This window comes from Ptychodera flava, unplaced genomic scaffold (assembly GCF_041260155.1).
Source record: "Ptychodera flava strain L36383 unplaced genomic scaffold, AS_Pfla_20210202 Scaffold_29__1_contigs__length_4469600_pilon, whole genome shotgun sequence".
Taxonomy (NCBI): Eukaryota; Metazoa; Hemichordata; class Enteropneusta; family Ptychoderidae; genus Ptychodera; species Ptychodera flava.
In genome coordinates, this window is record NW_027248351.1 from 419,382 (window position 1) to 437,616 (window position 18,235).

Below are 18,235 nucleotides of genomic sequence, written 5' to 3' on the forward strand. Positions count from 1 at the left end.
TCGTCATTTGACATGGAAACACACTGAAACGTGCGAGGGTTGTTAAGAGTTTAACATGATAATCTATCAACTCTATTCTAACTTTGTTGAGTTTTTTATGCTGAAAAATCGCTGCATCAAACTTCAGCACATGGCAATATAATGTCAATGCCATCACTTTGTACTATATGCAACTTTACATTGTAAGGATTGTGTTTTCGCAAGTAATATTGACCTACATGTCTTTTACTATGCACTGTGCACGTAATCATTTTCTTGTCTTTACTTTGATACATACGTTGGATATATCAGTGGATTAAAAAGTCAAAAACAGCTCTCCCTGATTATTGATTTTTGATTTGTCTTTCCGATGCATGCCATCCTATTTTTACTTCTTTGTTACTTACCATGCATATTTCTATACTTTCTAATATCCGGGCAGATACCTTGTAAGATCCATCATGTGACGTATAATGATAAGCTATTAAAACATCAGTTTTTGAGTTGTGAAAGTTGGCAAAATTCTTCATGGTGCCTTCACTCAACTAAATAAACGGATTCACTTCTGTCAGCGGCAGAAAACGCATTAAGTTGCTGGTTTTTTGTCTATTTGATTTAGTTTTCTGTTGTTTAAATAAAAAAATCATAATCTTTACCGCTGAACAACTCTATACGATTTTAACTTAGGTAAATGAGATAGAGGGTCCGCTGAACAACTCTATACGATTGTAACTTAGGTAAACGAGATAGAGGGTCGATGTTTTGATTATTCCATCCGTACACTTAAAGACACTTAGCGTAATAGGACACGGAAACACACTGGAAAAGGCGATGGCTGTTAAGAGCTTAACATGATAATCTATCAATGTTATTCTACATACACCCGTGTGCTTATTTATTCTGAAAAATGGCGAGATAAAACTTCAGCACATAGCAATATAATCTCAATGCCATCACTTTGTACTATATGCAAGTTTACATTGTAAGGATAGTGTTTTCACAAGAACCACTAATTTGTAAAGGTAGATAAGCTACATATCTTTCACTTTGTACTGTACATGTAATCACTTTCGTTTCTTCACTTTGATACATACGTTGGATATATCAGTGACCTAAAAAAGTCAAAAACAGCTCGTCCTTATTATTGATTTGATTTTCGATACGCGTCATCTTATTGTTTCTTCTTTGTTACTTACAATGCATACTTCTTTACTTTCTAATATGCGGGCAGATACCTTGTAAGATCCACCATGTGACGTAAAAGCTTTGAAAACGTCCGTTTTTGAGTTGTGAAAGTTGGCAATTCGTCACGTGCCTTCACTTAACTGAATAAACAGACTGAATAAATTCACGTCAGTGGCAGAAAACGCACTAAGTTGCTGTTTTGTTTGTCAGTTTGATTTTGTTTTGTGTTGGTAAATAAATCACAATCTTTATCGCTGAACGACTCTATACGATTGTAACTTTGGTAAATGAGATACAGGGTCAATGTTCTCAGTATTCAATCTGTAAGCTTGGATGCTCTCATCGTCATAGGACATGGAAAAACAATGAAAATGCGATAGTTGTTAAGATCTTAACATGATTATCTATCAATTGTATTTAACTATACCCTTTTTGCGTATCTAAGCTAAAAAACAGCGGCTTCACCAAACTTCAGCATATTTCAATACATTGTCAATGCCATTGCTTTGAACTATTCACAAATTTACATTGTAAGGATTTTTTTGCAAGACCACTAATTTGTAAAGGTAGACAACCTACATGTCTTTCACTTTGTACTGTGCTTGTAATCATTTTCGTGTCTTCACACTGATACATCCATATGATATATATGTGAACTAAAAAGTCAAAAACAGCTCGTCCTGTATTATTGATTCCTGATTTCTCTTTCCGACGCGAATCATCTCACTTTTGTTAGTTACATACCATGCATACTTCTTATGCATGCAGGTACCTTTAAAATTCACCTTGTGGGATAAAAGCTAATAAAACTTCCGTTTTTGAGTTGTCAAAGTTGGCAATTTGTCACGGTACTTTCACTTTACTTCAATTTACTGACTTTGATGGGTACCATTACTATCTCGGGTAAAGCAGAAGTATTAGACAGATTTGGCTATACGTTTTACGTGAACGTGAACTCGTAGAATCCACGTTTGCGTTGGCGTACACGTTCACGTGAGAAACTCCGTTTGGCTACACGTTACGTCACCCGTTCATATGGCACGCGCAAGAAATGATTCGGCTTGGCTTGGGCTAGCTCAATAGTTATCCGGTATGCCGCAAATCGAGGAAGAAATTGCACATTAAAAATAACGAAAATACATGAATATCTTTGAAGATGTCACTATATCGTTTATCCAACTAACAACGTGCATGAATGATCGATAGTTTATATAATGTTTTGATACCTAAAGGTGAGAATAAATATAAACGTTTACGAATTACGTAAGGACTACAGCTGTCTCCACGTATATAAGTGACGCCGGCTCCGCGTACATATCATCATCGCAGAAATTCGTGACGTGACGTGTTCACGTAAAACTTGTTTCCGAACTCTATATTGCTGTATAAATCTCAGATGGCATCGAAATTCCCTGAAATTCTGATAACGGTTTGCGATTCTTTCTGTATAGCACTTAAGTCAATCGTACTAAAGTCTTCATCATAGATGAAAAAGAAAATTATCATTCCGTTATTATTAAAAGCACCTCAGATCAAATTGCCAAATAATGTTTTCCCTCTAGCTCTGGAAACAAAAATAGAAAGAAATTTACCTAAGTTCATTAACAATATTTACTGTATCTTGGTCGGAAATCAATTTGAATATACTGTCTTCTATCAACTACTTGTCAGAGTTCGCTGTCTGGGCCAATGGCCAGTCGGAGCTTTACCAGGAGAATATTGGGCGTTGTCTGCCGAACAATTTGAGGAAAGTACCGAACGGTCGTGCCTCTCCTCCTTTTGGTCGTTTTACGAAAAACAGCTTAACAGTGTTGAGGTAGAATGCGCCCGAGGGACAGATATTAGTACTCAATCATTGATTTTTTTCCTAGTAGAAATAAAGCCGCAATTTGCAATGATACCTTACAAGTTTTCTTATCTTATTTAGCGGAAATCATCAAGAAAATCTAAAATTTACTGCACATAATTGATGAATACGTGCACATGTGGAAGTTTCGGTGAATGATTGCGAGAAAACTCAACTCTTTCACTCTAGAGAGGCACACTTCCTTGATTGCAAACATTCATCAGCAAAGTATGACTATCACAGGTTATACGTTCTTTTAACTGATTTTAAATTGAAAAACCAACACTAGTAAATCGTTATCTGATTAATACAATAAATCTATAACAGTGCATCTAAGTTTTGAGCGAACAGATTCATCTAACAGTTAGTTGTCGTCTAATTCGTACATTAAATTATGTTAATGTCGAATCAACTGATTAATTCAATTGAAAACAACATGTAATTCACGCCTTCAATCCACTGTACTAAGTGCACCGACACTTGGCTGCATTAAAATTCTGAATTATGGTGGCGTTCACGTTATCTATCTTAACACACAATGGTTCCTATTCAGAAGGACGGAAGCATCCCGTCGTACCTCCGATCGCATCACAAGAACCTACACACTCTGAATAATAGAATTTTCATTCTGTTTTCCAAATGGATGTGGGTTCTAAGTTCATGAAATCAGTCAGAGCGATGCGTCTTTCGACCAGTTGGCATGCTCCGGTGAAAAGAGCCCGTATATGACAAAATAAATAGCAATGCCATCGCTTTGTAGCATTTACAGGTTGACATTGCAATATATGCTTTGCAATAAATATGAATTGTGAAAGAAGAAAACATGCAATTAGCCCGCTTTGTACTGTTCGTGTAATCACTTCGTGTTTTAATACATATGTTGGGTAGATTCGACAACTGTGAGTACAGTGATATCGGGACTGAGCTGTAAGGTAAAAAGGATATTGTCTGCATGGTACCTTTGTTTTGTAATTTTTCTTTCCAAAATGTTTGTCAACCCATTTTTGCATTCATAAAGCTAACTTTGCTTTCTTCCTCACTTAGCCCATAGACCCTCGAGTTTCTCGAGGGTCTATGCTTAGCCATAGGTTTGTAGGTTACATTGCTGAATGCACTTTTGTTTCCGACAAAAGGGTAACATGTTTAGACTAAATCTTCAATGTTAGGACACTTCAGTTCAACGATAAAATATTATCTTTAAAACAGGATGTTCTTGAAGAACCATGCGCCAAACCTAAGCGCTATAGCCTCCTTTAGTCAGAATCTCTGACTTTGCAGAGCAGGGTGTGAGGACAATTTAAGAGCCATATTTTAATGGGCTTCTCAAAATATTACTGGTGCAGATACCCCACCATGTTCTCAAGGAGTTACTCAACAAATATCCACATTTTTGGAGAGTTTACGTTTAGAAAAGGTAGAAATTTTACGAATATATTCCACTGTGGTGAAAATTGTGCCACTTATATCATACCAGTACAGTGGACGTGCGCGTCGTATAGTTTATCCAATTTTAAAATACAATGTATCAGTTGTTGACTGGTTTCCATCCACCAAAGTGACGCCTTACACTGATGTTTCACGTAAATGCACTGAAAATGGCGCGCGCGTTTTACAGCGGCTTGACACAATGTTGCAAACTTATCAAATGGACTATTGGTGGCAAGATAACCCTATGTGCCGTGTGTGTAACACCTGTGTATATTTCTCATATTTAGCAGAAGGTGGCGATAGACAACATAGTACACACACGGGCCAAAGTACACACACGCACACGGTGGGTTTACCGGTCAAAGTGAAACATGACCTAAAACTTCACAGGATGGTAAAATAACCATCCAGGAATCGATTCCGATTAAAAAAACAAAGTGAGTGGTAGTCACTTTACCGGTAGGTCGTCACTTTGTATTATTGCAACGAGTGTAAGTCGTCACTCTATACCGTACACATACCCACACACACAACACACACACACACACACACACACACACACACACACAAAACATACTTCCTCACTCAACAAATGTTTACACATAAACACTCACAAATAAATTCAAACCAGCCTCTGAATCATTTAAAATAAACTAAATTGATGTCAGTTTATTACTTTACAAAAAGATTAATCAGGAACTTTTGTTTGGTTCACATATAAAAGTTTTTAAAGATGAAAGTTGAGATCTACAGATTATTTGAACTCTCTCTCTCAAAAAAACAACAAAGCAAATCAAACTGTTGATCTGTCATGTTCAATTCCAAAGTCAATATCTAAAGTTTCATGGAGTAAAATGTACATTCTTATCTCTTTCATTTGCAAAATTTCATTTCAAAATTTCATTTCTCAAAAATTCAAACACAGACATTTCAAGACTTTAAAAATGAATGAAATATACAACTCTAATAAACAGAATGATCAGAATACATCTATCATAATATTGATCAGATTTCTTTTTTCTTTAAATTGCCAAACTACCTGTATACAAGATCAAGTTTGACGTTTGTTTTTTTTTGAATAGGATTTATACAATAGATTCAAACGATGGATTGCTGAAACACGTGAGAATTGTGAAAACAGCTTCACTAAAATTCTTTACATTATCCTCCTAAAACAACTTGAAATGCAATACTAAATTACAATGAGTTCATGCCTAAGTATAAACATTTACAATTCTTAAATTTTCTTTAAATGAGATATTTAAAACCGCTTGAATTGCAAAATACAATACCTCTTTTCTGACAAAGCATTCAAATTGATAACACAATGTTGTGAAATACTAGAAACATTTACCAAATATTTAGTGACATTCATTAATTGATATTTCTTGGGGATGGGGGAGGGCTTCAAATACAATGTACTGTTTAATAACCGTAGGGAAGAGTTTTGTAATTTTCCATCAGTACTCTTTTATCATAGACAAGGGCGTATTTTTTACTTTCACTTGTTGTTACAACATCACATCCAACACGCCAGATTTTTGCGGGGTTGTTTACGGTGATGGTTGACGTTGGGCAGGTGGTCACGAGACGGGTGATGGCATCAAAGTTGATGTCTAAGCTGTTGCGGTAATTTAAAGTGATCCCCCTGACTTTACAAAGAGTGGTGTTTCCTTTCCTGTCAGGCTGTGCTAGGCGGTAGGCATAATTTTTGGCTCCCCCGCACACAAACTTGGTGATGAAATTGCCGGGAGGATCCGGTTCGCCGGTGAGATCTCCCAAGTAATCACCAAGAGGTGGTTCATACTGGTCTGGTTTGTTGACAGTGTCGAAGTACAAGACCCGTTGACCAATGGCCTCAAGGAGGTCGTACAATTTCAGACGAGCATAGGCAGTGGTAAATGCAGCAATGACAACATTGGTGTTGACAGCCCCCTCGACAAATTCATTCCGAAGTGTATGTTGAACAGCGACCATGTCGTCATTGATGAAAGACAAGTTGTTGACTATGTGTTGTTCACTTGTAAGCAGGTGGAAGAGTTCTGCAGGTTCTTTGATGTACTGCAGTTGTGGAAAGTTGTTGCGCTGAGCAAACTTGCCCCACATAGAATTCAGCATTAGTTTTGCCAATGCTCGTTGGCCAGGATTTCGTTGGATCTTCGTCTTGTCAAGAAGGATTACCTCTCTGTCAAAGTACTCACGGATGTACCCATCATGGTCATCTTCTGTCTGACACCATGAAGGCCAACCACTACTCTCTTGTTTCAACTTTAAGAAAGTGTTGATGTAATCAGTAAAGAGCCCACCTGTGTGCGATTCTCTGTTGTACACTTCACTTTCTCTGTAGTGCCATACCTCAAACACTTTGATGACTTTGTACCCCTTCTTGACAGCTTTGGCTAACTCAGGCGTTGTCCAAGTTCCTACAAAGGACCGCTGGTCATCATTATGGTCACATGGTGACTGCTGTTTGGCTTCTGCACAACTTCTGCAAAGGGGAAACATTAGCTTCTTATCCACTCTAAGAGGCAGAACAGGAAAGTAGAGTTGTCGGGGTGGTAGTATTCTACATTTAGCCAGACCAAAGTACAACTGAACGGGTAGTATGATGTTCTTGGTGCGGACTTCAGGATGTTTGATAGGGTACTTACAGTACTTGTTGACATACGGGTAGAGGCTTGTGAAATCCACGTAGTGAATTTCTTCATCATCAACACATTCGTGGTATAGTGTAGTGGCATTGGTTCTACCACCAAAGAATGCATCTCGTGGATGAAGGGGCTCCTGTAGATCAAGTGACTTGATGAATTCTTGCAGTTCTTGGTTTTCATGAATTTCTTTCTTGAAGTCACACTCCCACTTTTCGATCACTCTAAAGCCATGGCAACGTAGAAATCGCATCTTATCTTGGGTACTTTGGTAAAGGTCTGCCATCGTCTTCTCGACTTTAGTGTTGACAATGTCATGGTCTTCATAACATCGAGGACAGCCATGGTAGTAGCAACCGTGCATCTCATATACTGTGTTGCTTTCTTCGTCATAACCATCGACCCAATAACAGCCAATTTTCTTCTCACCTCCATTGTGGACGTGTTGGATGTTAACATCATTCTTGAATGTAATCCATTCTAACCACTGCAATGCAATGACAGATTGATTTCTTCGATGGATGTACCCATGGTCTGGAATGACCCCGATGGTATCTTTCTTGAGAAAATTCTTACGTAAAACGACATTGCAGGCTGATGCGATGGTCACACAATCTCTGAACGGATCCACACCATTCTGTTGTTTGAACATGTCTTGAAATTTCAAACAACTCCTCCTCAGGATGTCTACATCACTTCTGCAGTAGTCTTCAAGCTCTTGTCTCAGGTGGAAAGGGCGTTTTTTTCAATCTTTCGTCTTCATACCACTTTAGGAATTTCTCTCTCGCATGCTGTTTCATGCCATCGGGGCCGTAGTATCTGGAATCTGGGAGAGGACTGACGTAATCTTGATTCTCTGCTGTATTGAAGAAATGGGGGAAGTAGCCTTTGTGCAGTTCATTCAGCTCAAACATGTCAGGAAGCTGAGCCAAAGCCACAAGAAGGAAATTATAAGAGTCAATGAACTTGATGTTCAAGTAGGGGATGAAGATGCGCATGATTTTGGTTCCATTGATGAGAACTTCAGGTTGAACGTTGTTTTCATGGCAGTATTGCAGTATGAATTGTCCGTCATAACCTTGTAGATTGTGTGCGATGAAAGTACTGACGGCGTTTTCTTCTGTGAGGGCCCAATCGCAAAACTCTTGCTTGGTGTTAGGACCATAGAACACCTGCTCTGAACATGACTCGGACTGAACAATGCACAAGTTGGGTACATGGACGCCTCCATCTTGGGTGCATTCAAAGTCAAAGAAATAGTATTTCATCTCTTCTTCACTACCCTCTTCGTCTCCTTCTTGGGCTTCAAAGTCAAATAAATCTATGCCGTTATCATCATGAATACAATCTTCAGTAGACTTCTTCTTTCTTTTAACATGGACGGGCTGGATGTAGCATAAATGGTCACTGTCTTGGTACTGTTTACATACTCTGCAATATTTTTCACCACAGTGATGGTCATTATCTTTCTTTCGCTTTTCCCAATTGATGGTAACACCACACAACTTGCAGCGACAAATAACTTGACATGTTGAATACGAGGACCGAGGACCAGGTGTTTTATGATTATTAAAGCACTGTTGACCCTGAAAGTAGCGATTGCAATCTTCGCAGTAGACATGATCACCTGTTGATGGACATACAGCTCGCACACCACAGCACCTGCAGGAAACTTCACAGATGTGGTCATGTTTGTTTTGGTACCCCATGTGACAGTGGTGACAGTAATAGCTTCTCTGTAGAAATGCCGGCATTGATGTGATCACATCATAATGGTTGTTATGATGATAAAGGTAAATATTGTGTTCAGCGGTGGTCTTTCCCTGATAAGCAAGTGAACCTGATGTCTCGTCTGAAATAACATGGATTCGATACGATGGAAGGACAGCTTGTAATTTGTCAAGTTCTTCATGTCCGCATGGCCCTGGTGAAATACCTGCTTTGGCCATGAGTTCGGATGCACGTCACTTCTGCTCTTGTCGTCCCTGTCGCACAGAGTTCCATCCTGGATCACTGTTACGGTTGATGTGGGCTGTTGCTGTCACTATCGCTCGTGCACAGCATAATTCATCGGTATTATTGATGCGAATGACGCTTCTCATCAATCGGAGGCGACAGGCTATGTCGACAGGTCTCCATCCCCACTTCTTTCCCGTCCCAACAGGCATATGCACATGTATGAAGTTGATATGAACACTGTCATCAAGGGTGAATTCTTCATAGGACTGCAGTACACGTTCAATTTCGCCCAACACTTTGTCCACAGTCAGTTCTTGAACAGGGGAAAAAGGTAACCAGATTTGATAGGGAAACCATAAAGAAACGTGCAGTGCGTACATATATCCGTGCAGGCGAGAGCCCTGTTCAGTGCATAACGACAATTTCCAAAAGCAAAAGATAAAAAAAAGAAACAATTTCACCATTCTGTCACAAGGAATACAAAATTTTACATGCTTGATTTTCAGGAAATAATTGTGCGTGTTTTTTTTAAATAGGAATACACAGATTGCTTCGAGATTTTTTTTACAGGGACGACAGCGCAAAAATGAAAGACGCCTGAAGAGATTTCAAAGACCGATCGATAAAATTTATTGATCTGTTAAAATGTCTATGCGTAGTATACGAACACACTACCATTACAGAACTCCCTGTGATCATGTCCGGATGCACACTGAGTAACTATCGATCAGAAATTTACACAAAAGTTGAATTCTCCATACAATAACTAATCATGACCTGATCGAGGTCGCCTGTGCGCGCGTATTACAGAAATTCTCGAGCACTACACACTACGGTGTACTTCAACAGTTCAAATTCCAAGTTGTTTATAAACATATTCCTCACGGTCCGGTGGAAGAGGTGATAATTTTTTTTTGTTGTTGGCCAAATTACTGTTTGCAGAGTGCACTCCAGACTTCGTTTTTTATTTATTTATCTTATTTGGAGGGGGGGATGCCCGCTCAAAACAGAGCCAGATACCGGCCAGTCTAGTAAAACACAGTCCTTTTAATATACATTTATCAAGTATCTTTAAGCTGACAACAAGGCATCATAAAGTGTCAAGCCACTGTACATGTGATCTATACAAGCCCCTGCACAGGAAGTGGTCTATACAAGCCCCTGCGCAGGTAGTCTATACAAGCCCCTGCACAGGAAGTGGTCTATACAAGCCCCTGCACAGGAAGTGGTCTATACAAGCCCCTGCACAGAAAGTGGTCTATACAAGCCCCTGCACAGAAAGTGGTCTATACAAGCCCCTGCACAGAAAGTGGTCTATACTGCCCCATTAACTACTTGCGTGGAGTTCTTCAGTGAGAACGTTGTGTTTGGCCGTTGTGTTTATTACTGAAGGCGTCTCCTTCTTGAAGGTAACAACAACAGCTTAACTACAAATACAAAAACATATCGCTTTGTTGTGCTCTACAGGTGAAACGTTTCAAAAGACGTTCACTGCCAAGAGACGATGCTACTAACGCTGCTCCGATGAATGACATTCTCTCATTGACATTTACAGACAGAGAAGGCAATGAAATAGACGGTAATATTTCTGTTACATGCAAATTACTTGTGAATTGATTAGTATTTTTGTTAAGAAAGGCAAGTACGATGTCAGATTCGTAAATTTATATAGGCTTTGATGTATCATGATAAAGACAGTATTTAACTTTTAAAAATACAGTCGGCTGTGTCCCTTGAATTTAAATAGCAATATTGCGTGGTCTGCAGGCTGGGCACATTGGGTTAATTAATCAAAAGATAAAAATGTCTTGCAACGAGAATATGCCATTGTCGCGATATAATATAAGTTATTTGTAATCAACTACCCTGGCTGCCTTTTTAATAACGTTATACAACATTAATCTATTACATGAACATAATCTTTGATTCTCGAAAACTTGATACTCAAGATTACACTGAGATATGGTGTCGAAATATGACACGTCTGTTTTTAGAATGAAGGTGGCAACATTCCTGGCTTTAATGCATTGCAGATATTACACATATTTGATGCCAAATTTCTGGATGTGTGTAGCATACTTGCAAGACATGCTGCCCATTTATTATTTTCATTTTGTTATTTGGTCCCTAGACCTGGTTAGCAATTTACCTTAAATGTAAGGGATTATTTGACACTTTATGATGCCTTGTTGTCAGCTTAAAGATACTTGATAAATGTATATTGAAAGGACTGTGTTTTACTAGACTTTGAAGTGTTACCTGTCATCACAAGGTAGCTCGTTTTCACAACATTGCTGCATTTTCAAATATTCTTCATTATAGGGGATACCGAGACTCCTCGAGGCTTGTGCTACATGTCAAGCACTGTACTCAAATATTGTGTAGAGCAGTCTGCGGTGGAAATTTATTGCTATACTAATTCAATCAATCTGACTCAATTATGATTCACAGTCTCAGTCGGTGTTTGCATGGTGTGTATTCAAGATAGACAACCTATTTCTATTTTGTTTTCTCATTCACATTTCAGATCGTTTAGAGAGAAACAATTATTTATTCTCTGTCTGGGAAATTAACTTTTGTTCATCTCTGTGGTCTCACCGTTTCATCAGAAAAAATGCACTCTCAGCGTTAATATGCTAAAGCAAGGCAAAAGGACTTCTGGGTTCACATAAAAGATTGTCTAATTTGTTTGTCGCGTCTTAATGTGTTCAATATGCTCGCTAAAGTATTTAATTCATCTGATTCAGTCAGAGGGCGTTACTCGGAAGCAATGCAGAATCACAATTATAGTAAAATTAAATAATTTACAAAATTCAAATATCCCTTGTCCTGTCGTTCGTATGAGAGTCATGCAAATTTAAAAAAAATAGAATGTACTTTATTTGTAGTACGCATTACTGTACTTATCGTAAATACATTATCTTTAACCAAAGTCTCCCTTCAAATTAATGGCTGTTTGTGAGTGAAAGCCAGTAAATCTAGTAGTTTTTAGGTCTTATTACGAAATGGAGCTATTAGCAATGCAGATTCAAATCTCTTTCCACTTTTATGAATGGGACAACACCTTTGATGATGTAATGAACTCTCGCCTTTATGTCCCTCCAGTAAATGATACAAATGATAACATCCAAATTATGATTGCCGGTGGTTCTCCATCCCGCCAAGAGCATCTCTTGATTGAAAGTCTGTATCTTCAAGATAAGAATGCCACTTACTTTGGATTGGTTTTTAAGGTATGTACATCAATAAAACATACTTATGAGTTTTCCATTTATGGCAAGCATTATTCGTCCATGTCTGTTTGTCATTGCAAATATGTATGTATGTATGTATGTATGTATGTATGTATGTATGTATGTATGTATGTATGTATGTATGTATGTATGTATGTATGTATGTATGTATGTATGTATGTATGTATGTATGTATGTATGTATGTATGTATGTATGTATGTATGTATGTATGTATGTATGTATGTATGTATGTATGTATGTATGTAGTTAGTATACGTATGATGTGCGTATATGTATGTGTCTGTATCACTGTATTTATGTATGCATTTATTACGTCCAGACATCTTTCAGTCAATATGCCTGTATGTTGACGTTATAGTGTACTTATCAATTGTCAAATTATTCTTCATTTTGAAGAAAGGAAAAATGATTGCTTTACGGGTTTTCTCCATGAAGTCGTTGTTTGAGGAATAACCTGGCCATAATTGCACACTGCGCACCGACTTCGACTGAATCTTTGTTATTGGTTGATCATACCGATTTGAAGTTGTTGTAAACGTTTGATAAACATAATCGAATCAGTACCTCATTTGCCTACACACATTTGTTTTGTTAAGTCCATGTATCAAAACTGAATGTTCTGCATTGGATTGAACTTCTTTGGTGTTGGCTATACATCAATTTATTTATGCTAAAAGTTTAATGACCTTGAAGTACTGATGGATAGCTTATTTATGTAACTAAATTTTTTAATTTGGAAATATGACAAAAGTGAATCTATTGAATTTGATATGAGTTATTTCCTAAAGCAGTTATACTCATCGTAAGTCATGCTTTAAGTTGATTGCTATGAAATATCATTATAACCTCATTTACATGTTTAATTACTTTTCTGTAATTATGCCATGAAGAAACAACAACATGGAGTGGATTCGATTTGACTGCAAAGGTGCATCTGACATGAGTGTGACATCACAATTAGTTCATTTGCATACCTATCAATTACTTTCTGAACGTAAGCCAAATATCAAAGTGTAATACTTTTAATCTGACCAATCACGACATTGATACACGATTTAAATTACCATAAAATTTTACAAGAAAGATATGAAGCATCAAGTTTGTGATTGGCATACACAAGTACGGATGAACACGTTTAGCACATTATTGCTTTTGTACATGGTTTTAATGGAGTCCATTGAACGCATGGTGTCCGACTAAGTCTCACTATGATTTTATATTACGTTGACATTACCTATTAATCTGGAAATACCCTCGTAAATTTAGGTTTTTATAACAAAATATGCATGAATTCTGGCAGTCATCAGTTTCTTACATAAGCTGCACCAGAGATGATAAAAATAGACTCTAAAGCAGACGTTTTCACGGAAATGTTCCCATCTGACTTTGAAAATTCGTACGACATTCTCAGAGTCAGCCATACTCAACAATGATGTGATGTTTTTATTTTGCTTTTGAAGGTGTCATATTCTCATCATGCTATCCTCATCGTGTTCGACCCGCACACTACTCAACCACTTTACGGGAATACCACTGCATACATCTTTAATGATGTTGTTAAGTATTCAGATCATTACCATGGCTACCAATTCTCTCTGGATGTCCAGTTCAGCGGAAACCAATCAAGCATTTTTATCCCAGAGGACTACTTCACTAAAACTGGTGAATACTACTTGACTTTTACTATTCTAGGGAGTAAGTATAATTTCTGTTTACTTCATTTTACTTGCGATCTTTAATGTAATATTTGTTAAAGAGTAAAATTTAGAGGCTCCCCTAGTAGAAGTGACCGCTTTTATCCGTAAGAAGCCGTGGGTTCTCCGATATTTCCAATTTTATTGGATAACGTGTGTCTTTGTAAAATAAATTTGCAGGACAGGAAAGATATTTCCTAATTGTCATTAAAGAAACTGTGTGCAATTACATGGACGAGCGGATGAATACCTGGCATAGTACTGGATGCAAGGTATACCCTGTTATTCTTTCGTTTTGAATTTTATCTTTTTGCAATAATATCTTCGCTTGAATTCAGTACAAAAATACTTATTTCAACTTCAAATTTTCCCGTTTTGTCTCACATATGCTTTCCGATCAGAGACAAATTTACTTCTCATACTACTCGTATGCATTAAATTCACTCAGTATTTTATTCAACATATCTACACAGTCTACTTTCCAATCTTTAACTTCCGGTTTCCTATCAACTACCGTTTCTTTCCATTTACGATTACATTTCCAAAAGACCTTTTCTACAATTAACATTAAATTTATCTTATCATATATCAAACTCGTTTTGATTTTGTACGACTTCAAATGCACCATTTATTTTACATTTTGCATGTCTCTTACAAACGTGTGTCATCTACTTTTTAACTGAAATTCCCTTTTTGTTATACGAACAACGACTTTTAAGTTCTTTCTTCGCTATTGAGAATATAATATACAGTTGCGCTGTTCTTCAATATATTTTTTTCAACTTCGTACTCTTCTCTCTGGCATTTAGCAAGTTTGACTTTGTCAAGTCACAGCGACATCTAAGCCTTGATCAAGTGTACTGCCATGTCTGACTGAATGTGACAGAGAGATCAGGCCGGCGGTCATAAAAATCATCGGTTGCGCCTTGTACCATTCTTAGTGTTCGACGAATCTTGCAATGATTGTAGCCTGCCGAAGAATCTTCTCTGCATCAAATCATAACGACGTTCAGGTGATTTCGTTGTGCCAACAGGTTGCTCCACGTCCCTGGCCGATAGAAGGGGCAAAGCTGAAAACGGCGTACAACTGAACACAGTTTAGCACCAATAGTTGAGCTAAATTATCAAGTTTACGCCAGCTGAAACACACAAAAGCTAGACGTGCAAAGTTGCACGTTCACATGAGAGTCAGAAAGTCTTAACGGATAATGGCTACATATTTCAATTGAGATCGAAATCACACAAAAATCCAAAGAGGTACAAGTAATGTGATTTAAGGCAGTAAATAGACGCAATAACATAGCTGCACAAATGTTTGAATCGTTGTAACATTAGTAATACTAGCTTGCAAAATACTGAGTAAAAGAATCTGAAGGTGAAGAATTTAAATGCATTTCACGGATGTGACTTTATACTCGACGAATACTCAATGCCAAAAATCGATCGTAAGAGATAGCAGTTTTTGCCAGAAGAAAGTCGAATGTAAAAGTGGAAAAATGCACGATTGTGTCACAAAATGTTCAATAAATATCGTTTTAAGGTGCTCTGCAAAATCGAAAATACAATAATTAATGAAAAAATCATTTCAATTGCACAATTGAAAAGCATTTTCTGGGATGAAATTGTGTTAAATATTAACAACCAAGGTTGATTTGAATATGAATGTCAAATTGACAAGTAAATAGATATAAAGATTGTGAATAAATTTGAAACTATACAAGTGAAATCAAATAAAGAAGGTTTCGAATACGCCAGAATTCTAACATAGTACCATAGTAACTATACTCATAGTCGGATTAAGCCACTGTGTCGGTACTTTGTTAGATTGCTTTGTCTGACTAAATTGACTTTTAGCGGGTTTCATCGGGAATGTTAACGTTATAAAAAGATATATCTTAAACAAATAAAGCCTCCGTTTGCCATCGTTATTTTAACGATTTAACCAATACACGGTATTCTACCATATTACTTCTACTCTAGGTGTCATCTGCGTCTAACATGAACACAACTTTATGCCTATGCAATCACCTGACAAGTTCATCACCGAAAATCGATGAATAGGAATATTCACCAAAAGGTGAGGGAAAACATACGGACGAATGAAAAACTAACTTAGGCTGAGACAGAGAACGGAAAGGGAAGACACATACGAAGAAGAGAGACAGGAAAACGTAGACAAAGGGACTACATTCACACAGACACATAGACGAACAAATAGACGACCAACAGAAAGCAATAACAAGATGCATTGAGAGACGTAGACATCCAGACTAATTGTATCTATGTTATGCAATGATTATCAACAAAAAATTGTCTGTTCAGACCCACGGAAATCAGATTGATTGTATGGTTGAGTGTATTTGAATTTCAGAAACTCGTAGGAGTCCAATTAAATCGCAGGCAGCTGTATTAGGGCTAGCCTGTAAAACAGAGAAATATAAAAACGATGAGATGACAAATAATTCGTGATTTCTTGTACTTTTCACAGATTGGACATTCTAGCTGACTACCTTCAAGAATTAACTCCAAATTGTCCCAGCATTTAATATTGGCTCGTCAGAAACTAAAGAACAGGCTTTGTGTGGGGAACGCATACAATAAAGTCTACTTGTGATGATCCTGAACAACCATTCCTGATACATAATTGCAAAACGTCGATGAAAATATGATATTATGAATCTCTCAGCCGTGTTTGTTGTGATGTATTGTTTGCGTCACAGCGAGATGGAAAATTATAGTTGATTATTATTATTATTATTATTATTATTATTATTATTATTATTATTATTGTTGTTGTTGTTGTTGTTGTTGTTGTTGCTGTTGTTGTTGTTTTTTGTTATTGTTGTTGTCGTCATCGTAGAAGTAGTAGTAGTTGTCGTTGTTGTTGGCACGAATCCAAAATGATGTCTTACAACTAACAGTTTGTGAGATAAAATATCTTTCAAAAAACTTAAAACACTCTAGCTCTGGACTAATACTTAACTTCAGAACAAATCAAATTGTACTCTTTGATTAAATTTTATTATCCACATACCTGCAGTCTGGTATATATCTAGTCAATTTGTTGTGTTGTCCGTCTGAATATGTGTTAGTTATGTTATAATCAATCGTTGTTTTTAAGGACTAAATTATTGATCTCGCAATGAAATGTTTTGTGTTTTGTCCCAGATGTTAACATTCATCGGCACTAATAATTTGTTAATATACATTTTAATCATGAACTTAATATGATCCTAGACATTTGTTGATTTTTCTGCAACGTAAAAAGAATTGTACATTCGCATATATAGAAAGCGAAATCAATTAGACATTGAAATCTTTTGGATTGTTTGTTTTACAGTTTTGTATTTGACGGGAAAATCTCATTTATATTCATGTCTTATCTAAATTTGGATCTTATTGTTTTTTGCAACTTGAAAAAATACTAAAACTGCATAAAAGAACACAAAGTACAGCGAAAGAAAGCCAGCCGTGCAGAATGTATTGTTTTGACGCCTGCAATTGTTGCAAATTATTGTGCTTTCCGGTAAACAAATCAACATTAAAAGGCGCCGCATGATTTTTGAACTTCTTGGCAGTGATTGGGTATTTACATATAGACATTGCAAAGATGATTTTTAATATGGTGTAGTCGAGTCACATAACTTTCACAGGTCAGCCTTATTTTTGTCAATCAAGAACTTTTCAGAAATGACTTCAACAACTGTAAGTCATTCAGTCAGAAAATACCAATTTCAAGCCAAATTTTGCAGGTCATCAAAAAACTTCAGTTAAAATTGTGCACGCTTCCGTATAGTTAAGCTTACTGACAATTCCTTTGTGTTTTCCCATGTAGCCAATCAGAACTTTGCTTGACACTTCACATCATGATCATCAATATTTTCTTTTAGTTTATATTTATTTGAAAACTTTACTAAGAAACAAGTAAATTCTTTAAAAATAGTTTGTTCCTCTAGTTTTTGTCACAAACACATAAAACGATAAGAAAATGGAGATGTGCACATGAACACACAAAATGCATAATTATACGTGAATTATACGTGAACACAGCCAAAGATTTTCTGTCATAAAATCTCGGCCTGTCTTTTGATAGAAAATTTCCTTTCCTTCATTAGTCTTTTTCCACTGTCCATTAAAATCTAGTCCTGCATGTCAAAAGACTTGCCATTGTCAAAATTATCAGCTTTGCGCTCATTTTATTTCTGGCTAGGGAGACTCGGTGTTCACTGGACACGTCGGTA

The 18,235-nt window shown here is 36.9% G+C and overlaps 1 protein-coding gene across 2 annotated transcripts in view; it reads left to right on the plus strand.

Moving 5' to 3' along the window:
* Positions 1-16,065, plus strand: part of LOC139127190 (uncharacterized) — a 41,589-nt gene extending 25,524 nt beyond the window's left edge. For both annotated transcript variants that reach the window (XM_070693112.1, XM_070693114.1), the window contains 4 exons: positions 10,513-10,624; positions 12,151-12,278; positions 13,761-13,995; positions 15,975-16,065. In XM_070693112.1, coding sequence (XP_070549213.1) covers positions 10,513-10,624; positions 12,151-12,278; positions 13,761-13,995; positions 15,975-15,991 — 492 coding nt within the window. In that variant the 3' untranslated portion in view covers positions 15,992-16,065. The remainder of the gene's footprint in view (positions 1-10,512; positions 10,625-12,150; positions 12,279-13,760; positions 13,996-15,974) is intronic.
* Positions 16,066-18,235: the final 2,170 nt, after the last annotated feature.